The 23,971-nt window shown below is 41.2% G+C and overlaps 1 protein-coding gene across 1 annotated transcript in view; it reads right to left on the bottom strand.

The window, feature by feature from the left end:
• LOC130172123 (proprotein convertase subtilisin/kexin type 4-like) overlaps positions 1-23,971 on the bottom strand; it is a 177,801-nt gene that overhangs the window by 54,740 nt on the left and 99,090 nt on the right. The window contains exons 7-13 of the mRNA XM_056380558.1: positions 21,657-21,694; positions 20,772-20,851; positions 19,762-19,850; positions 15,857-16,029; positions 14,476-14,691; positions 13,630-13,733; positions 1,725-1,838 (exon numbers count right to left, since the gene is read on the bottom strand). Of these exons, the coding sequence (XP_056236533.1) occupies positions 1,725-1,838; positions 13,630-13,733; positions 14,476-14,691; positions 15,857-16,029; positions 19,762-19,850; positions 20,772-20,851; positions 21,657-21,694 (814 nt within the window). The remainder of the gene's footprint in view (positions 1-1,724; positions 1,839-13,629; positions 13,734-14,475; positions 14,692-15,856; positions 16,030-19,761; positions 19,851-20,771; positions 20,852-21,656; positions 21,695-23,971) is intronic.

Genomic DNA, 23,971 nt, shown 5'->3' on the forward strand with positions numbered 1-23,971 from the left:
AAGGAAGGGGAGAGGAAGGACAGGAAAAAAAGAAACTACAAAGAGACGTGAGGACAGAGAGTCAGAGCCAGGATGGCAGGACGAAATTTTTGAGTGAGACAGAGAGCAGAGGTAAAACATCACAAACGCTATGACTGATTACCAATATGTCATCGCCCGGCTGACATTGTAAAAGCGTTGTAAAAGCATTGTAAAAGCGTCTATACGATGTCTGGAGGAGCACAGGGCTCCCTCTCTCCCTCCCTCTCTCTCCCTCTGATTCATGCTTCATACAGTGAGAGCGAGAAGCTCCATTTCCTCCAGCCTCTGTCTGTATAAATCAGAGCAGGTACAGACACTCAGACATGCTGTGGGTGTGATAATAACATTAGAGGATTACAATGACACTCCTCCCTGGACAAGATCACCTGTCTCAACTGTCATAAAACAGACTGCTGCTTTTTGTGGCTGAAGCACTTTATATGAGGAGAATGTGTAGGTGTGTGTGCGCGCGACTAAAAGTGGTGTGTGCACGTGGAAATGACAGTAGTGAACAGGTGGAAGATGCCTGATCATCACAGACTGTTTACCTGAGGAAACTGTAACACATAACACCTGATTCCTCCAGCTTTGAGCACACAGATCCATTACTCTCACTTAATTTGAGTTTATTTTACTGTAAAAATATTCATTTAAAAGGAAGTAGTTTGACAGTTTTGTGTTATAGTGGCTTAAACACTGTGGTCCAGGAGCCTTAAAGTGGTTTAAAAAGGCTATTTAATTCACCTGAAATTATCCCAGTTAGAGATCGTATTGGGATAATTACTGTAATCATACATTTCATAACCACAACCACTGTATCCCCATGTGCACTGTGGACAGCTAAACATCCAATCATAGATCTTCCCATATGGAGAAAATAGCATAAACATGTTACACAGATAAACAAATGATGAAGAAAATATTTTATGTCCACACCTATAGTACGGCATGCACCATACAACAATGGTGATGCCTAATTAAAAGCTTATTAATATCATTATTATTATTATCACCTAAACAATAGTAGTAGTAGTAAAAAAGCAGCTAAACATGATGAGGTGTAGCAAGAAACCTTTACTCAAAGTAACTTTTTTGCTGTTTTTACTTTAAGTCAAATGAAATTATTATTATTTACAAAAGTATAATAACCAGTATAAAACATAATTTACAATACAATAGTGGGCACTATATCCTCTTCCCTACCTGAATAACTAAATTGACATCAAAGGGAGTACACTTGTTTTCTTGCCAAGCCACTCTGATATCATGTACTCTGAATATACGGCTACAGTCAGCTGCCGGTTAGCTTAGCATAGCTTAGTTTAGCTTAGCTTTGCACAAAGACTGTAAACAGGGGGAACAGACAGTCTGATTGACTATTTCTTGGATGAGAGCAGTAATGAAGGCTTTGCTGGTAGCCCAGTAAAGCTCACAATGAAAGGTCTTACAGTAACCAGGCATTCAACCTCCTCATCTAGATTGAGAAACCATATTTACCAAAATGTGGAATTATTGCTTTAAAGAGACACAACACACATCATTTGCAGCTGCTTGGGCAGCGACAAGTAATCAAGGTTTTCAAACAAGCACAGTTGTCCACTTTGCTGAACGGAACTGATGGTGTGTAAATTGATTGATTGATCTGTTTACATGTAAGCCTAATTTAAAAAGCTGGTAGAAAGGGCTTGGATGTGTCACAGTACCTATGGTGAACATGGTATCCTGCTGCATTGATGATCCACCCAGGCTCTTCGGGGTCGGGGATCTTCGCTGTCTTGGCGATCAGATGCTGAACGTCCCTCCACGTCAGCTCAGGACTTGGGCAAGAGACATGAAACAGAATATCATCAAACGCATCCTTCCTTCGGCCCGTGTTCTACACCAAGTGAAACCACAGAGGAAACACTTCAACTCTGTGTGATACGCTGAAAAGAAACCTGCAGGGAGCTCAACACAACCTCTTGTCTTTGGTAGAAAGAGGCTGGAGGACTCTTTTATGGGGGCCTACAACACATTCTACTAGCCACACATGTGTGGCTTATGCCGTACTAATGTTAGGGTTTATTGATACATAAACTGCTGCTACGAGACACTGCCATACCTTTTTACAGTGAGTCCTCTAGACATAAAAGCACATGTTTAAAGTCAAGCTTAAGGTTTTAATAATGGTGTCACTAAAAAACTGTGAATCCAACAAAGAATATTTGAGACTTTTACAAAAGAGCCTAGAGAGTCGAATGTAGAAAAAGTCTTCTTTTTAATCCCAGGCAGGGGAATTCTAATAGAGCGGACTCAAGTGTCATGTCAAGCAATATACTAATGGAATCCAATTAAGACCTTTAAACTGCGCCGAGAGCTGGAGGATATTAGCTCAGTTTTCTGTAACAAAAGACCAAAGGGTCGTCAACGAGGGCTTTTTCGGGATATAAAAAGCATAAAGGAAATTGGGTTTTTCTGCTTTATCCACTCATTATTGTTCCCTAAGAAAATGACTTGAATGGAGTCTAAGAAAACCGCTTGGCCACCCATTCTGAACTGCTTTTTTTTTTATTCTGTTTCTGACGAGAAATGCCTCCACTGTCTGCCTCAACATCTGTACGTGGACCCTTGTTTCCCTCAATACAGGAGAAACAAAGATAATTAAAGGTGTACTACTCTGTCAAACCTCATTTCCCCTATGACTAATGACATAACTGTGATACATCAAGTATCCCTGTTCAACCACCTTGAGGTATATCTTTATAGTTTTACTGTATGGCAAATATCTGCACAAAGATGTGAAGCAAAGCCCTTGATAAAAAAAATAAATAAAAAAAATCACAAGTGGCCTCTTCATTATTATGCTGTTGGGTGTTAGACATCTCAGGAAATATCAGGCAAAGATATAAACAGATGTATTCCATTCACGTATTGGAAAAAACGAAGCAGAACAAAAGTGAGGAGAGAAGCTTTCATTAGCAGCATAAAACAAAACCCCGGCAAGCAGCGAGAGCAGGCAGCTAAAACAACATGATAGGCATAATACCAGTAACACTAATAATAGACAGATAGAATGAAACAAAACACAACACACAAACAATTATTTTAAGCTTTGATTTCAAAGGGATTGGAGTGTGTTTGTGTGCAGGGAGGGGATAGGCTTTGTACTTTTGAACTGTTGCTGCTCACTGCATGTGTCTGTGTGTATGAGTGTGCGCTCTGTATTATATATTAGCGGCAGCAGAGTGTGATTCTGTTGTGTGCACTCCCCCACCTCCATCATCAGCACCACCACTACCATCACCCCTCTGGTGGAATCAGAGAAAGCCCCGCGGCCCCGGCTGGTTTGCATAAAGCAAACAAAATTAAATTTGCTTTGCTAAATCAAAGCATGTATGGTATTCCAAGCTGCTCTCTCTGGGACAAATTACTTCAAACGGCCTCCTTTGTATCATAACAGAATAAAAAAAAAATCAGCCCAATCAGCGGCTCTCCAAAACCCTCGACTCGGGAATTAATTATTGAACTGAGGGCTTTTCTCTCTCCTAGCAGTCCGCGACACAGATCTATTTATTTTGGAAAAGTCATTTTGCTCTTAAAAACACACTGTTGGCTGAGAACCCAGTTTGCTGCTATTGCTCTCTCTCTCTTTCTCTCTGTCTCTCTCTCTCTTTCTCTCCCTCTCTCTCTCTCTCTCTGTCTCTCAGTGTTTTCACTCTTCTTTGCCGCACAGCCCCTGGAAGGACGTGAATAGGTTTAGGCCACAAAATTTATCTGCAAACCCCACAACCAGCATCTACCATAGTGCTGGTTAAACAGAAGTATTGCTTATGCTATAATGGACTTAAGATGGACTGAGCTGTTAACGCGTGAGGTTTCTTTCACATAGAGGTGGCACTTATTTTTCTCTGCACTAGCTCTTTGTCAATGCCAGAGCATGTGTTTTCTCCTCCTGTTAGTTTTGGTTTGGCTGCAAGACAGAACAGAACCACTATTTGTGGAATTTAGTATGTTGCTCAAGTTGAAGAATTCCTGTTGTCAGCATCTATCTAATAATGTCCCTAATTATTTTTGACATGCTACATATGACTATATTTAATATAATCCTTTTGTCAGTGTTTTAGAATACAAATTCTGTGGTATCATCTGCTGTCCTCAAACACTAAGTAGCCTTTAATCAAGAGATATAGGTGTAAAAAATTTCTTGAATTATACAATATAGCAAAATGATGGAGGGATTTTTTGTCAAGTTACTTCACTTTTTTATTCTACTATGCATTGAAAATTAGCTTTGTCAACATGTGCAAACCCAGGAGATGGAGAGCATCTCCAACCATGTAGGATGAGTTTTACTACACTCTTCAATACAAAGGCTACAATAATAACCAAGTGGCTACCTCAAGGCGTTGAAAAATGAAGCCAACATCAAGGTGCCAAAAAAGCGAGTCAATCCCCATAGACTCCCGCATCCCATAAAATGTCCCAACTTTACAGCAGAATTACACATGTTTACAGCCCGGTACGAAACATGGTTTTGATCTCTATAGGTAATTTCTCCCTTCATGGCAACTGTACACTAACCCTTATTAATTAAAAGAAGGACAGAGGCCCTGGTCAAACCATAAAGTGGCACAGCTGATTTCCTCCATGTGTTTTTGCTACATAGGTGGGGGTGAAAGCTTGGTGGCACAGTGACGACTTCCAGGGCTTGTTGGCAAACTACTAGCCAGGAACACACCAGACAGAATTGCTCTCCATTCCCAAGCTCTCAAGCTAGCTCAGTCGCTAACAGGGCAATTATTTAGGCCCTTAAACTGAAATGTTTCTGCAAGAATGTTGGACTGATTTCCTCCTGTGGTCATTACAGTAAGCTAAGCCTAAAGTAATGCAACACTGACATACAACAAACACTCAACTCATGCACGATAAAGTAAGACTAAACCATAACATTTTTACAAAGCCTAGTGAAGGAATTGTGTTTCCTGTCATGGATTACCTCACTCTGTGGCTTCTTCTGAAGGACAAACAGCAATGCTAGGAACAGAAGAGATAACTGACACCACTGTCACAATGATAAAATTAAAGCATGTTGTCCAGCATGAACACGCATGCACACATCTGGGCTGCAGGGGCACAGTGCAACAACACATGAGCCTCCTCCAGACCCTCACAGCCCTCGCCAAGGCTCACAAAGCAGCACAGCAGCCGTCACACTGAGCACACAACTGTTTACAAATCCCCAGTTAATAGGATCAGGCCTCATTGACTGGGCTGCTCCGATGTGTCTGATGTAATCTATTAGCTGTATGATAGTCAGTGTCTCAGTCCAATCGATAACCCAGGGCCTCCATATTGCTCCACTGTGGACTGTTACTCCTCTTTAGTGCTGCTTAGAATGCAGGCTTAGTGACTATAAAGTGTGTGTGTGTGTGTGTGTGTGTGTGTGTGTGTGTGTGTGTGTGTGTGTGTGTGTGTGTGTGTGTGTGTGTGTGTGAGTGTGTGTGTGTGTGTGCGTGTGTGTGTGTGTGTGTGTGTGCGCGTGTGTGTGTGATGGTTTGTGTCTATCTACTGGTCCTTGTGTGTCAGATCATTCACTTGTTGGAGTTTTAATGTTGGAGAGTGTGTGTGTGTGTGTGTGTGTGTGTGTGTGAGTGTGTGTGTGTGCGCGTGTGTGTTTGTATGTGTATACAGTAGCTGTGTGTCCGTGTTCAGGAAACGTGTGTGCACAGAGCTGTATTATGTACTGCACTTTGTATGTGTGCAATGCTAAATCATAAAACATACACAGTGCAGCTGATACTTGGGCAGATGTTAATTCTGTAACACTTTAATGCATGAATGCATATGGGGATTGTGTGTGTCCGTGTGTGTGCGTTATTTAATTATGTTGCCGTTTGTAACATCCATGCACCCATACACATATGGATTGCACGGCTGGAGGTGCGCGTTTGTGTGTGTGTGTGTGCGCGCGCGTGTGTGTGTGTGTGTGTGTGTGTGTGTGTGTGTGTGTGCTGTGTTTGTGTGTGTCGGGGTATGTCTGTGGCTGGTGTAACTGGGTTTCCAATTAAGTTGAACCACAGGCTGGATCAATGCTAGTCCTCTGTGTGCAGGAATGAGCAGCCCTGGGCCCTCAGAGCATGGCCCACGAATAATTTATCACTCACACTGGGCCCAGGCAGAGAGGAGGAGGAGGAGGAGGATGAGGAGGAGGAGGAGGAGACAGGGAGCGCAAGGACAAAGTGTCCAGCTCAGGGGAGAGAGCGTGAGAGATGGGCAATCGAGGGGACAGAAAGATGGAGGGGTGAAGAAAGAGAGAGAGAGATCAGGACCCGCAGGATAACACTGACAGCTCCCGATCGTTTAGAAGCATCGTACTCGACATTTGTATTTTGTAAACAACCTTTAAAAATGATAATTCTGTAGGAAGCACAAACCGCATCAGTCTTTTTACCACAATATTCTGTATGTTTGCTAATGCTGAAAGTAGTAGATTCATCAAAACTAATAAAACTATCACAAGATCACTTTAATGTGACATTTGGAATTTATTTTATTTTATTTCATATTATGACATATAGCTGCTTTTTTATATACATATATATATATATATATATATACATATGTGTGTGTGTGTGTGTGTGTGTGTGTGTGTGTGTGTGTGTGTATTACTTTTACATGCCTTTCTCCATATCCTTACCCCACTGGTCTATTACTTATCACGGATACAGTATGGACCGACCAACATTACCATCCCTACAGCCGTGCACACCATGGCTAAAAAATGATCAACAACAAAACGCAAGAAACGTTAAATATTTGTAATTCATTGGCTTGAAAAGGTCCAATTTAAAACATGAGCAGCCAAAAAATTAACTATCATCAGCTTGGTGAACATATTTGCAGCCAGAAGAGATTGAGATTCATTCTGATGCTTGCTTTACTGAAGCTCAGCATGTTCAATTTTCTTCGTCTTTTCTTCTTCTTTCAACAGTAGCTGAAGGAGATATCACTAACAGTCGAGCTTGTTAGTCAGCAGGGTATAATGTGTTGATACAAGACAGGCAGCAGTTTAAACCCCAATGTCTCATCCCAGGCAGCACATCTTCTGCTTGGACACTTCGCATTAAGATCTTCTGCTCAGCCACAGCGCTGCTTTAGTTAAAAGGCAGAGAAACTGACACACATGTGGTTATATTTACAGAGCAGCACAGATCCACCCACACAGAGGCAAACACACACACACACACACACACACACACACAGCAGAAGCAAACACACACACACACACACACACATAGGCAAATACACATATTCACATGAGAAGGCCAATCACCCACTGCGTCATGATGGCGCAAAAACACGTGAGATGAGCGCACATAGAAACACATAGAAACACTCACCGCTGTTCAGCTACACACATATACAGTGTCCCCACCCTGTGCAGTGTCAGAGTCCAATGTTCCCGCCATCTCTGTCCTTAGTTTGTCTCTATTAATCTCACAGCAGCGAGGCGTGGACTGGTTAGACGCTCCACATCGCTCTGTAATCTTCTCTTAATGTGCTGCACTCTAAGCCTAAGTGAACCCATTTGGAGCGACTGTGAGCAGACTGAGATTCCTCCCATGTTATCTGAACAAGTGTTACTAATGGGTTTATCAATTAGGCCAAGTCCAATAACTGCATGCCTGCAATCTCCTTTAAATACACTCCACCAGCGTAGCCCTGATTTCTGTAGCTAATGAGTACATGTACACATAACGAGTGTGTGTGTTTGTATGATTGTGAGACCGTGGACAGTTTGTTTCTAGATGTCTGTATTTGTTTGTCTCTTGATGTCTGTGTGTGCATGCGTGTTCATGGCTGTCTATGGTTGAACACCAGTTTATGCATGTGTTTATGACACACAAAAAGATGAGTTTTGAGAGTTCAATATACATAAGGAATGTATGTACTGCGTGTGTGTGTGTGTGTGTGTGTGTGTGTGTGTGTACATGTGTCTCATTGCAACACCAGCACTTCTACCATTTGTATGTGTGTGTACAAGTCCTTGTGTAGTAGTTGCTGTGCATGAATACTGCATGTTGTTAGGTTGAGTATGTACACAGCATTTTAACATACTGTGTTGCACACTGTGTGTGTGTGTGTGTGTGTGTGCGTGCATGGATGTAGTTTTTCCCCAAATACAGAGAAAGCAGTGAAATGCTGAAAGGTGGAAATGGTGATGATGTGAAATATTTACTTTGTCCTGACATAAAAACATGATTTAACATCCTATGACATTCAGGGGGGAAACACCGACACACACACACACACACACACACACACACACACACACACACACACACACACACACACACACACACACACACACACACAAAAATAATAAAAGCTGATCAAAATCTAAATATATTAACTTGTAAACAGTTCTGTTGTCAGAGGATTGATTGGAAACATTTTAAGCAGCTACATCAGTGTATGACAGAGCAGAAAACAGTTTAGTTCACCTTCTGACTGACGCATCACTGACAGAGTGACTGTGACCCCAATGTTAGAGAACAGCCAGATTATCTTGATATACATCTGTTTGCCTTACTATCAGTCAAATAGCTCTGCTGTGTACGTATTTGTAAGAGGTTATACATGCCAGTGACCTTCAATGCATTTCAAATGACACACATTAGCATGTGAAACGACCTCACCAAGGATTGTGTGTGTGTGTAACAGTAGTTGAGTTAAGCTCAGTGAGAGTGAGTGAGTGAGTGGATGCATCTCTCCTGACTGACATCACCAGCTGATTACTAGTCAACGCCCCACAGAGCACAGGACATACATTATTTCCCTCATTCATTCAATGTAAAGAGAGGAAATGGAAAAAGGGAACAAAAAGGAAAGACTACACTAAAGAAAAATGTAATTTGGGTGTACAGGTAGTGATCCACAACATGAGTTTTATGATGTTTTATGACGTCATACAGTAAATGATTTTAGTATTAATAATGATATTAATATTAAATAACTTTGCGTCAAACAATGAAGACAGACATCATAAATCATGAATTTCCCCTAGGGGATAAATAAAGTCTATCTATCTATCTATCTATCTATCTATCTATCTATCTATCTATCTATCTATCTATCTATCTATCTATCTATCTATCTATCTATCTATCTATCTATCAAAACTCTATGTACAAAATGTTTCAGCATATCGTAATTCAAGTGGTCTGAGAGCAAACCAGACATCTGCACCTATTGTCGGCTCTGTTTTCAGACTATGCAAATGCGGATGTACGTGCATGTCACTTCAGATGGACACGTGTCAAAATCAGTGAATCGTTGTGAAGAGACTGATTTCTTGAACTTCTCCTGGACAGGTAACAGGCTGCTAACTTCATTTTCCTGTCATATCTGAATGTCTTTTAGTGGTTTGATGTGTAGGTAGATTTGCCTTGAAAGCAGGTGATGAGTAACTATGTTGAATGTTGCTAAAAGTTTTGCTTTTTGCTAACCGTGGCCAAAGGCTGTGTGGCTTGTGTTGATGTGTGTGCGTGTATGATGCACGTGCATTCACCCATGAGGGGAGACCTGCAGGAGGGCGGCTGTATTTTCAAATCCTGGGTTTTTCTAGATTTCTACCGACCTCAGCTGTAACGTACCATCATTTTTACAGTTTAAGAATCAAAAGGCCCCACAATAAAATCCATTACCAACGTGTATTGACAAAGATGAGTCCTTTTACTTTGGATAATGCAAGTGGCCCACAGGCTCTACATGGATCACTCAAAATGGATGATTTTGATTTTCATGTCTACTATAACTAAATGGCTAAACTGACCAACAGGTAAAAAGAGGTTGAAATATTATTTTTTATATTTTCATTGCTGGATAGAGTGACTGAAGTGAAGGATGAGACAACCCATGTCCAAATAAACTCAGCAGAGGCATAAAGAGATGGATAGAAAGGTGGACATCTGCAGGTGAACAAATCCAAGAAAATAAGATGGAATAAACCCAAATGTTCAGCTCCTTTCCAGAAAATGGACAGACATACTGATGAATGGATGAGAGAAACAGAGATAAAGTGACAGAGGCTGACACGGTGATAAAGTGAACAAACAGCCTGAGACAGAAAGACTGACAAACTGGATGAGTGAAGAATTGATTCACCCTGATGGCTTGTTGGACAGCCGTCAGGGTGGATGGATGGAGACGGATGGAAACACAGACAGACAGGCTGACATAGCGTCAGAGAGAGAGAGAAAAAGAGAGAGAGAGAGAGAGAGAGAGAGAGAGAGAGAAGAGAGAGAGAGAGAGAGAGAGAGAGAGAGAGAGAGAGAGAGAGAGAGACAGTGACACCCTGACACTGTTAGGGCAATAAAGCACTGAAGGCCATTCTGATAACACAGACAACACACTGTGCGCCCTTTTAGGCTCTCTGCTATTTTGCACCAGCACTGTATGTTGTAATTTCAACTGCTGCCAGCAGAAGACCTTCACATTATACTGGAAATGACAGAAAATGGGCATCCAGGTGGCCCAGTGGTTAAGACGCAACATATCATCCCTGATTCATTTCCTGCCATACTCTTATGTTGCAAGTCATCTTCTCTCTCCTGATGTTTCCTGCCTACGTCTACTATTGCTATCAATTAAAATAAATGACCAAGACAACTTTAACAACTTGTCAAGTTGCTTGCTTCTTATGGTTAACAAACAAAGACAAACCAAAAGATCGCAAGCGCAGCAGTTTTCTTCATTAATCACCGAAAAGCTGCATACAGAGAAAATGGAGGTGGAGATAATAGAGAGCTACACAGAGGGATTAAATCCACAAGCTAATAACCAAATATAACAAGCAAAGATAAACAGATTATATGTATCTCAATAGAACTATAGGTATATGCTATTATAGCAAGTCTACACAAAAGACACTAAAATGGCATGTGGGTCAGTCTTCTTGGTGTGAGCAACATTAATTCTATTCAACATTCTGCCTCTTAATTGGGCTGATATGAGACTTTTTTATCATCACTGCAACACAAACTAGTTAAACCTGTGATTTTTAGAGGTTTTAAAACTTTATTTTACATTAGATCATTAGAAAAAAAAACTAAGAAAAGACATTGCGAGTTTGGCTTCAAAATAAATTCCCTCACTTGCCAAGCGCTGTCTCCAGCGGTGGAAAACAGCGTCAATGTTAACTTTTGTTTTGCATCTACAGTATTTCTATCACTTCTTCATCCTCTCATGCTGGACTGAGGGCTGACGCAACAGTGACTCCCCACCGCCTCTTCAGATAAAACGTGGTATCACATGACGGAACGGGCCGCGGCTAGCTGGTTAGCATGCTAACTTAAGTAGATATCTCTGCAACCAAATACGCAGGCGTCTTTGACATAAAGTTAAGTTCCTTCACATTCTGTTGATAATCTTAATTATTTCGTTTACATTTTAAACTGAAATACTTGAGTTGATGTAGTTTCATATAGATTTTTATGTATTACGGTCCCAGAGTATCAAAAGTACCTTCATGTCTGTAAAAACAAATGGTTTGGTGCTTGTGGATGAATGGGTATCAGAGAAAAAAATCCAGGTTTGCATGTGTGTAAGAGAGACTATGGCACAACATATGAGTGTGTGTGTGTGTGTTTGTGTGTGTGAAATGTGAGGAGAAAGAGTGAGACACAGAATGAGCAAGTGCGAGAAACAGAGAAAGAGAGAGAGAGAGAGAGACCCAGAAAGATATAAAGACAGAGAGAGAGAGAACCCAGCTCCATAAAGACGTGAGCAGAATGCTGCCGATCTGAGCGAGTGAGGTGATATATAGTTTAGTCAGTAGCTGCGGGTCACGACAAAGCCTTTAACAGTAATGTCCTGGGAGTCGCCTCGCCCAGGGGACCCGCGCTCCATTTTACAGCCAAGCGACTGAGACTGAGACGCTGTGGCATGACAGCTGGAGCAGTAAAGCCAGGCTCTAGTACCATCCATAACATGAAGGAGGCGTAGACGCCGCTGATACCACCACAAAACACCAGGCCTGAGGCCGCACCGACAGCTGGCGAGTTAAGAGGGATGAAGAAAAAGGAGGCTTGGGAAATGGTAGGAAGTGGCAGGCAAGACAAAGGAGGGAGAGGAAGAAAAAAGAGCAAAGGATATATATCTGCAGATCTAGACAGAGAGAGAGAAAGAAAAGGTGGGAGAAAAAGATGATCTACGTCAGAAGAGGGACTTAAAAAAAAACAAACAGAGAGAGGGGAAAATGGGGAGGAGAGACATGGTAGGAAAAAACTCAAAAGGATGAATTGAGGATGAATGAGGAATTTTAATTTAACAATTCTTTTAACAGTCTCTTTTAGTGCAGGAATAATTTGTCAACTCATTGAGTAATTGATTAGACAACTGACAGAAAATTCATCTTCAGTCATTATTAAATTTTAAATTTGAGTTATCTTATAGTGATTTATAAAGTGAAAATATAAAACATTGCCTTTCTCTGTGGGTTCTGGACTGTTATGCAGACAAAAAAACTATTTGAAGACATCAGCTTAGAGTTTAGAGAAGATGATGAATGTTTGGCATTTTCATTATTTTTTTTATTTTATACACCAAAAAGGAAAATAATCATTCTGCTAGACTGATTTACAACATAGGGTGCTGTCCTGGAAATGGACTTAAATTTTTTTGTAAATCTGCATACTGTATATCTGCGAAGAGAACGGCTAGTGAAACAAGACTAAGACTCCATAGCAATGCTAGTGGCTCTGTAAGGTTGTAATTAGGCACCGCGGTGCTTTAAGCTAAATGCTATCATCGGCATGCTAACATGCTCACATGACAATGCTAACACGCTAACATTTAGCATGTATACTGTTGTGTTCACCATCACAGTTTGGTGTGTTAGCATGCTAACATTTGCTAATTTGCATTAAACACAAAGTGGATGAGAAAGTCAGCAGTTTTTCTAGTCAGAGGATCATCAAAGTCATTAGAAGACACAGAATGTACACCATGAATGTCTAGACTGAATTTTGTGCCAATTCATCCAGTAGATATTGAGATTTTTCACTGGATAAGTGAAAACTTGGACTTCTGGTAGTGCTAGTTGAAAAGTGAGAAAATCACCAAAGTCATTAGGATTCATACACTTACACATATACCTACACATACACAGTGTACACATACACTTCCTTGACTGATTGACCCCCACACCAACATTAACTAACTGCCTACTGTTCATTAGTTGGAGCCGTAGTCTCAATTGGCCTGAATGCAGAATTTTAGGTTGTTAGCTTTGTATTGATTTATGTCAATGCTTTCCTTCACAAAACAGGAAGAGGGTGCTGTGTTCCCAGAACAAATATAGCTGAGGTTTTCAGATTTTCCGGCAACAGCGCAGCGAAAAGGCACATGGGTTATATGGGAAATGTGATCTTAATTTTAAGAAATTATAAGAAAAACAAGACAAAAAATCAAATAAACACAAACCACAAGGCTGGGGACTGACGCCACTCAGAGCGTCTTTGAGCAACACAGTGAGCCCCTACAGAAATCAACTAGGTATCACATTTATTGTTATACTGTGGTATTAATGTGTGTGTGTGTGTGTGTGTGTGTGTGTGTGACACTCACTTTACGTCTAAGACAAGAGCGAGAACTCCTGCAGCCATCGGAGCAGCACTGGACGTTCCTGGAAATTGTGTGACACAGCCATCACCAATGCTGGTCACAGTCACCTGGAGAAACCACAAACCAAACATGTTACAAGTAGCCTACGTAGATGTTGTATCAGTATACACAGTAAAAAGATGGGTGCATGTAAGCTGTTCTACACAACCACTCCTTTGGAATGGTCTTTGGAAGAGGATGCAGTTTTGCACCAAATTGAGCCAGAAAGTTCCAACACTGGAGCAGCTACTGTATGTGCAGCAGTTTTTCTGTCATTAGAACATGTCAACACAATTTTACTGCGATAATAATAATAAAAAAAAAACACACACAACTTGTGTCTGGTTTGACCAACTCCTGATGTGAGGTGAAAACGGGCACGCATCCCAGCAGACAAAGGTGATATCACACTCATAAAATTGGCTTTTCTGTTTCTGTGGCTCTGGAGTTGGCACTGCATGTTTTTCCTGGCTTTTCACTGTTACCTCCGCCATCAACACCTTGGCTTCTTCCTCTCCCTTTCTCAGCCACTACAGCCATGCTTTACCTCCAATTAACACTCATTTGCTTCTGTGTGTCTATGTGTGTCTATGTGTGAGTGTGCCCAGCAGTCACCTAGGTCATTTGGCAGGCCTCTATAAATATCACACCAGTGGCTGCTCTTTAACAGGCTTCTCACAGCTCAGAGGAGTCAAAGAGCAGGGCTGCTGGCGCACACACACACACACACAGACACACACACACACATATACGCACTCATTAATGATAAACGTTGTTGTTAGATGTTTTAGGCGGAACACGCACACTAACCAGAGGTAGTGGGCCTCCTACGCTGGCCCCTGTCAGAGTGACGGCCATCACCCCAGGGCAGGGCTCGCCGAAGTAGGCAGGCTTCCCTGTTTGAGTGACAGCGCCAATGGCAATGGTGTAGATGGAGTTAACATAACCGTCTGCACCGCAGTGGTCATGTTGCATTCCACCATTACCTGCCGCCCACACAAAGATGCTGCCCTTCCCACCTCGGCCCTGCAAACACAAACAGAGGAACATCAAGGTGAAAGAATAAGTGGAGAGCAGATTTCATAAAGACTGTTTCCATCTAGTGGTCAGCAGAGTACTTCATATATTACATACTAATAAATAACATGTATTCACAGTATGTGTTAGAGTGAAAAAATAACCAGTGTTATGAGAAAGGCATTACTGGGCAAGTGGCTAAGAGAAACGTCGTGGTCTGAGGAAGAACTAAAACTATTATCTAAATCTTTTCAGCTGTTTTCATGTTTTGAAATCTGTAGTTTTTAATCAACACACAAATGACACAAGGTGGGAGTATTCTACAGTGTCTTCTTAGTTCTCATATCACCACTAATTTGTTTTGTGTTAGGATCACAGGCATAGTGTTCAACAAAAAAAGACAAAAATCAAAGAAACCATGAGCCAGAAAACAATAAACACAATAGCAGTAAACTGAGAGAAAATAAATTAATTAGAAATATGTTTCATGAAATGAAATGTTTTCATGGTCAGTGTAACTTTATTCAATTGGAAAAATGGGCCACTAAAGAGGTGCAATGAATCTCCATGCTTATATTTTGATCCTCCGTCTTAATTCACGGTCCCATAAAGTAAAAAAGTGATACTGTGGGACGGCCCAGGAACTGTCACAGTGCAGTTAGCAGACCTGACTAACTTTCACTGCTTCAACTTGTGCACTGTCTTCATTCACACAGAAAGTAAGCACTGTGCCACTAGAACAAATATTTTCGCTGAACGGATGGACTTTTCTTTTAATGTTAATTGATTTAAGAAACAAAACTATATGTGCTAACTACTCTAAAAGGAGTGAGAGGTTTTAAAGAGAGAAACAAGAGAAGAAATGTTTCTTCATTTTAAAACTGCATCCATTCAATTGCATCAGCTTTATAGTTTTTCATATTCATTGGAAACTGGGAACGCCAAAAAAAAGGGCCTCAGTTACTGATTTATGTCAAGACTAATAATGGACCACTTGGCATGGACAATGATTTTATTAGGTCTTAAAAAAATGAAGAATTTGCATCTAAATCTAGGTGGCTAAATAATCCAAATATTCAATATCTTGTCCTTCGAATCTCAGCCGCACAGACAGTGCGAGTGTCTGCTTTACATCCGACAGACACCAGTGTGAACTTAGAGATGAAAGCCGTGCCTTGTGAGCTCCTAGCCGGAGGGCTCGCTCTGTCAGGCTGTGCGGCCCGTCCATCTCGGCCCCATCGTCCCGCGGGCCCCAACTACAGACGTACATGTCGATGAACTGCATGTTGAAGGTCAGAGCTGTGGCTTCCATGGCATCAGTGACAGAGCCGTTCAGCAAGCGAATACCTGGACGGATCGAAAAGGTCACAGGGATCAGAGTTAGGAAGGAGGCTTGTAAGAGAATGAAACTCAAATTTACACTACAAATGAAAATGCTGAGGGAGCGTTTTTTATCCTGACCTGAGGTTTCTGTTATTCATTTTGTAAAAAGATAATGTGATAACACACCAACAAAACATTTTTTACATTAGGAATGCAGCAATACTTGAAGATGCACCTCAAGTATTGCTGCATTCTATCACAAAGATATTATAAGCACACTTATAGCAGCTGGCCTATATTAGAGTCTGTGTCTGCCGTCTCTGTTTTGCCCTGCCTGTTTCTTCTTTGTCTGTCTTTGTGTTGTTTGTTATTTTATCTGTGTCGGTCTCCTCTCTTTTCCTCACCGTCTGTTTCTGTGTCTGCTTCTTTTCTATCTCTGTTTTCTCTGACTGACTGAGAGGACTGTCTGTCTCTCTGCCTGCTCTCGCTATATGTTTATTCCTCTGCATCATCAGTTGCTGAAATGAAAATGTTGAACTGGATCCAGGTTATTAGAAGCTATTTTTGTGAGAATGTATGTGAAAGTGACTTAGCCACTGTTAACTGTAAAATTAAATTGCACAATGATTTCTATACTCTGGTTAGTTTCTTCTCAAACATTGTTAACTGGTTTTAGCCATGCAAATGTTGGCTGAAAGGAAACCTCTTCAGACCCGATGGTCTGGGTCACTGTTACTAACTATCTTTCATATTCTGGGGCTTTTGATTTTGCTTGATCGGCCACAAAGAGTTCCTTTAAAAAGCATGTTATATCCACCCTTATAGACTCAAAAGCCGGTTTTTGTAAAGAGGTGTCATGGAGTTCTCAACTATTTGTCAATTACCAGCTATCCAAAAGAGTGTCTGGCTGTATTTTGAGGGCCGTCTAACATTTGATTAGTTTGACATCTTCTACAAAGCATAGGCTACATTCACACTGATACGTTTTCATTTTAAAATGCAACGGTTTTAGCTCTGTATCGCAAATAATCTCCATCCATAATACCACACCTGAAAATGCATATCACATGACGATCCACGTACACCGGGCCTGTGCATGCCAGTGTGAACAGGACACAGATTATCTACTCTGCAGTTGGTTAGTTGCAGAAAATACTACGAACGAGGAACAGCAAAGACGGTCGTGGTAATAAAATGCAGAATTGAACTGCTAACAGAGGCAACAAGGTGGTAACGCCTGTAATCCATTATCCATGTTGCTTTCACCACTGGTAGTCGTGAACGATAACATCCAATCAAGGTGTGAACATGGGTGTCTGCGTGATCTCTGTTGCTGCCCGTCCACACTACAAAACAAACTACAACGGCACCAGCAGCGTTTCCATTTCAGCTGCTTGAAAACTCCAGAGCAGTGTGGATGTAAGTTGTAAACGTGGCAAAAGAGACGCGTTATAAAACTACAACGAGTGGATGTAGTCTTACTCTACAATACACTGACACAAATAAAAAATAAAAAACAAGGGGGGGGGGGGCTGGCTATGAACACCCTTTACCGTAAAAATAACATGCTGAATAAAATAACAACACATATATTTTAAAAATTCAGTGACTAACGAATTTACAGTAGCAACATAATACACTTCGCCTGCACTCCTACAGATGCTTGAGGAGCTTGAACATCTTATGAGGTCATACCATTACAGCAACCTTATCATTCACATCAAACTATTTTCAGTTATTATTATTATGAAATTATTATGAATCATTTTCAGACCTACGATACACTGGTGAGGCAATACTGCTCTCAGTACTTGCAATATGACTGTGGCAATATGACTGTGGCAGTAGCCTGGGCTGACAATGCAATGTTGTATTTTGACATCAGTGGATGACAGAGTAGCTACAGGGTGAGAGAGGTGCGGTAAGTATTTTCTTCTATTCGCCTCCAGGGAGCCTAGAGGGCACTAACTCTAACAGAGTACACAATCAAAGTTTAAAATGGCAGACAACATAACAGAATGTACATAATACATGGGTGGACTTACGCATTACTTCGCATTATGTAACATTTTGTACGTCCACTACTGTTGTAGGGAAGAGGAGAGGAAGAGAAGGTTCAGGCTGGAACGGCTTTCACTCGCAGCTGAGACTCTAGCTGCCTGAAACACCAACAGAGTGACGACACTGCAATGATGCTACAGACACTATTGACTGTGTTTGTCTGATTCTGATGGCAAATCTTTTAATTGTCTTCTATAATCTGTTTGCGATGCATCATGATGTATTTCAAGCTGATTCACTCTGCTTAATTTGCCTTCTCTGTACCGATCCATCACATTTATGGATGGATTCAAAAACAACAAATCTAAGAAGGCCACTTTGAAACACAAATGCACTGAGAATTTCAAAGTAAATTTCCAAAGCGAAAGCAGACACAGAGGTAGAAATTCAGCTCAGTCAACCCTCATCATCAGACTGCAAGCACAGGTCTCAACAGTACCCAGTGGTTCAACATGCATCTTTCATTTGGGTCTTGCCCTTTCATCTTCCGTTGTGCTAGACTCTGTTTATGAGTCGAGATAAAATAGACTCAGCAAGGTGAAATTAAGGCTAACTGTGGAAAGAGATTCGTGGTCTTGCTTCACAGACTGATTTTTTTCCCCTCTTTTTGTCAATTCTGCAAGAGGCTCTCATCAGCCTCTGACAAATGAGGGGAGGTGAGGGGTTAAGGATCAGAGTGCAGGGTCCAAATGTCAGAGTTCAACCGAGGGATTCGTCTTTTTATAGTCCATGCTTCAGGCCGGTGACACCGCTGTATGAAATTGATTTTGAAGCGTACAGATCTGAGTGATGTGAGAAAGTTTCTTTTTTTTTTTTTTAAGTATATTTTTTTGGGCTTTTTTATGCCTTTATTTGATAGTATAGTGGAGAGAGACAGGAAACAGGGAGGCAGAGAGGGGGAATGACATCCCGTCCGATGCGGGATTCGAACCGGGGCCAACTGCAGCAAGGACTGTAGCCTCTACACATGGGGCGCCTGCTTAGACCACTACGCTACACGACGCCCCGTGAGAAAGTTTCTCACGCAAACATATCATGTAGCCATCATTATTTTGTTCTTTATGGCACTCTGAGTGTGTCCTATACAAATCTTTGATTTCACAACCGAAAATCCTGTGTGTTCAGTTCATTCATCTCTCACCAATGTTACAACCAACACTCAAAAAGCCATTACTGAAACTCCCACTAAAAAATAAGCTGCTAAATAGGGTCAGCACGGCTCAGTAGCGAGCCAGTCACCGTGTAGTCTGCCGTATTCACACAAAGCCAAAGCTATAGACACACACACACACACACACAAAATGCACAATATCTGCATGTGCTTATCTATAAATGATATAATCTCTTTTTATTTTTCAAGAGATATCTCTCATCACCTGTAACCAAAACTCTTGAAGACTTTCTTAGAGATATCTTCCATGAAACTTTGCCCTTGCCCACAAAACCAACAAGGCTCTAACAGAGCAGGAGAAGACCAGGACTACAAACTCACACAACACATAAAACAAATATATAATGTGAGAGATTTTAGTTTTTATTGTATTCTTGCTGTCCAGTTTGAAAAAGAGGGCTTAGTGAGATCTAACAAATGCTTTTGAATTATAATTTTTTTGCATGTCATAGTCATAGCCAGTGCAGTACACCCACAATGCACTGCCTCCCACTGTCTCTATGAAGCTATATTGTTTTCCTCACCTCCAATCCTGGCATTGAAGGCAATGCCCACACCACAGTAGGAGTTGTTGGCCTCCATGGCAACTTCCCCTGCACACCGGGTCCCGTGACTGAAACAGAGAGGGAAGATGATGAGCCTCAAAACTGATACTGAATATGCACAGATGTGAGTTTTCCTTTTTTTTTTTTTCTCCTCGATGTGCTGACCTGAGCACAACACCAAATTAAGCCCGGACAGACAATTTCACACAGCACACCTTCAATTTATGACTGGTACAGACAAACACAAGATACTGGAAACTCAAACTCAAACCAAGGAAATAATTCTGCTGCTTAATTCCTGTTCATACACAGCACTGAAAACATAAAACAATAAATTACCTCTCAGTGTGACACCTGACGTACATTGTACATGACATTTTCAAAATCTGTTTAAATTATTTTTAGCTTGACACAACAATGTGGTCTTACACTGTGAGGTCTATATCACTTGGTGGCGTGGAGTTTACTGAATGGTCAGGTTTGCCACTAATTGACCGTTCGCTAAACCCCACCCTTTAGTTACTGTAGCTGTGATTGAAAAGCTGTGCATATGCAGTTTATTTTGTTTTTCTGGTGTTTCCATCTCCCTCATTTTAAAACAAGAATATAAAAGGAAAAAAACAAACATCTTAACCAGTTGATATGATGAAAAAGTATTGTTCTTCTATTACACAATAAGAGGTTGATCTTACATTTTTCCTTATTTCTTTCTAGAATAACGCTGTTTGGCTGCTCAGCTTACATATTTACTGTAGACGAGCAAGAACGACGTTAGATTTATGATTTATGGATATTTTTAAAAATATGTTTAATTTTTAACTTTACAAGAGAAAAGGCTTTTTGAATGATAACTAACCAGGGCGTTTGGTGTTAAACCCATTCCTTACACTGTTGCTCCTTTTTTGTTTTTGTTAATGGACAGACTGAAAAAATAGGTCAATTGAATTGAAGTCTCCCAAGAAAAGAAACAAAAGGACAACAGTAATTACCTATTCTCCTCATCTCTGACAGGCATGGGATCAGGAGACACACCGTGTAAAGCACACAGGTCAAGACTGGCGAGGGCCTCCTGTAAACCAGACGGAAAACAAATGAAGCAATGTGTAAAGACAATGAACCAGAACACAAAACATCCGAACGGCACGACAGGAAATGAAGGATTCCCATTTAAAACTCTTGATACTGGCGCTTGAATTACAGTAGTCTGTCATCATATTTCTTCGGACTGATGGCAATCACTGTCACTGAGGAGTTGTGAGCGTGTGCGTTTTATGTGTGCGCCTCATAAAAGTGAGCATGTTTGAATGACTTGTTTGCCAGTGTATATAGGCATAACGGGAGGAGGATGTCTTGGCAGCAAACTGAACAAGAGCAATTATGTATCTCCCTCTCCCGGTCTCTCTCTCTCTCTCTCTCTCACTCTCTCTCCAGCCAGGCTTATCCAAGCCAGACAATCTGCTCTGACAAAGTACAAGTTGGCCTGCATGCTTCAAACTGCCTATAGGATTATAAAAGACAAGGCAGGAGCAAACAACACTGCCACTCCACATATGCTTTATGGCTAGCCAGCTCAACACCAGCCTAACAGAATAAAGCAGCTTTATCATTATATGAAACTTATTGTCCAAGGTTTTAAGTAATGGAGAAGTTGGGCAGCTTAAGAGAAAGTCAATACGAAGATTTCCTTGTAATGAAAATCCAATTGTTTGTGTTGGTGACTGAATACAAATTCTTGTGGAAGGACAACTGAATCAGAAATTACACTGTACAGTCCCTGAGATCTACTTGAGATAACTGGAGTGATGATATTTTGCTTTAATGAAATTTGGTTGAGATCAGTTATTGATCAAAAATCACATTTCAAGTTTACTTACAAAGTTTTTCTTCAGGTCCTCATTTGTGTAATCCAACCCTGAAAAAAAAAGAAAAGAAAGAGTTCAAGTTTAATCAAAGATCCAACTCATTAGTTCAGTTCAGATCTTTATTGCCGCACCGACGGAGATCATTTCTGCAGCAAGGCAGCATAAAAATGTAACATAACAATAAAAACACAATAATGTGAGCGCTATGATAGTTTTTGCTTTTTTCTCCCCAAAATGTCACAGGAGGCTGCTGCTCACCAGTGATGTCACTTGCTACCTTGACAGTGTTGCCCATTTGCTTCCTATTTCATACATTTGAATTACCAACAAATCATTGAGGAAATCAGATCTATTTCTTGTCAACATATCGACCAAGGTAGGCTGCTTATAGTTCCCCAGAGCTGCAACTAGTCTGAGAAGGCGGAAGTGATGTTTTTCTGAAGTCAATATCCAAATCCTTGGTTTAAGATATTTTTAGACCACAAGCTCATGTGATGACACCTATGTTATCTGCAAATTTAGGATCATCCCTGCCCATGCACTGTCTCCTACAGTCACTGGTGTAAAGAATAAACATTGGTGGGCAAAGAACACAACCCTGTGGGGAGCCATTAACAGACAAGTGCTGCTTAGACAGAATAGTTTCAGAGTGAGAAAGTCCACAACCCACAAGACAACGTTAAAATCAACAATAAAAATATGTAGGAGTTTGTAAAGTCTAATTATGGTTGTAATTTTCTGATATAAGCAGAGAAAAAAAAAAAAATTCTAAAAGACTTGCATAAGTTTCTGTGCCATCATGGTGCTTAGGATAGCTGGTTGTAGGAGTGTGCGGGAGGAACCAGGATATCAGTTCTTTACTGTCAGTGTTTTGGTGCAGTAAAAGAGTTCATTCAGACGTGCCTAAGTATGCATTGTTTCATTATTTTCTGTGGTTATGGTAACGGTTTCTGTTTGAAGTCATTTGAACTGTCAGTGTGGAAGACATGTCATTAAAATTTTGAATTTTAAGTGCCCTACTAATAGGTGTAATTAATTTGCTTAAATGTAATGGTAAAGTCTTGTTTTTAAAGGGAATTTTGTCAAGATCCAGCTTATGCTGTGTGAGATATTGCACATGACTGATGGATGAGTGAACGTACAAATGGGCACAGAATAATCTCTGGTCCCCCATGTTTCACTCTATTTATCCTGCCACTCTTTCCATTTCTTATTCTTTCCCTCGCTCTACACCTCTCCCTGCATCTTTTTATCATCCTCTCTTTCCACATCAGTTGCCTTTCTTTCGCTTGCCCCTTCCCCATCCTCCCCCTGTCCTCACCCCAACCATCACCACCTCCTCCTCCTCCTCCTCCATCTCTGCTACATCAGGGCTCCTGTGGTCTCAGCCAGAGACAAACGAATGAGGGCCCCAGGAGGGCCGCGCCTGCTCTGCCACACATCACTCATTCTCTCTCTCTATCTCTCTCTCTCTCTCTCTCTCTCAATCTCTCACACACACACACACACACACACACACAGGACCTGCCAGCCTTTGTCCCATGCATGCAGTGCCTCCGTGTTGTCATGGTAACCTGAAGTCGGTTTCACTGTTGAGGCCTGATTGTGTTGCGCTCAGGCGGGATGGAGCCTTTGGTGGGTGAAGCCTCACTGGAGCCTGCCATGCTGTGCCATGCTACGCCAGGTCAACCTGCTACGTCCTTTACATAACCACTGATGCTTTATTCTCTCCTCGTCCAGCACTGTGGACACACTTCTTCCCATGCAATAAGGTTTCAGGACAAATCATTAATCATTCTTACTTTTGTTTGATTTTGTTTTAAATTCTATTTTTCTCTGTGTATTTTCCTAACTTGGACCGCTAAAGTCCCTGTGCACTGCTGCAATTGTCGTCATTGCCAACTCCACTGTTGTGTGAGAAGGATACAGACAGCCATGTGCTACGCTCATGACAAATGGTGTCACAAGTCGCCTCTTTTCATCTGCAAGGAATGAGCTTCAAGACTAAAACCTTGCTAACAGTCAACACAAGTACACGGCTGATTGTGTTTGTTGGAATGTAAGAAAAGTTAGCAAAGAAAGAGCAAAAATCAGACAATTCAGAACTAATGCTACAATATCATTTCAGGAAATCAAGCTGCTCACCCCTCCCTCTCCCCGCCCCATTACACCGAGCGGCAATCTTTGGGGCTGAAAAATGAAGCCAACACGGAGGAGCCAAAAACTGCAGTTCCTCGAATGGCCACCACAGTCTGGCTCCAAAAGAGTCAGTCCCCATAGACTCCCATGTTAAAATGTTAAAAAAAACGTTTTTTAGTCTTTATAGC

This window comes from Seriola aureovittata, chromosome 7 (genome assembly GCF_021018895.1).
Source record: "Seriola aureovittata isolate HTS-2021-v1 ecotype China chromosome 7, ASM2101889v1, whole genome shotgun sequence".
Lineage (NCBI taxonomy): Eukaryota > Metazoa > Chordata > Actinopteri > Carangiformes > Carangidae > Seriola > Seriola aureovittata.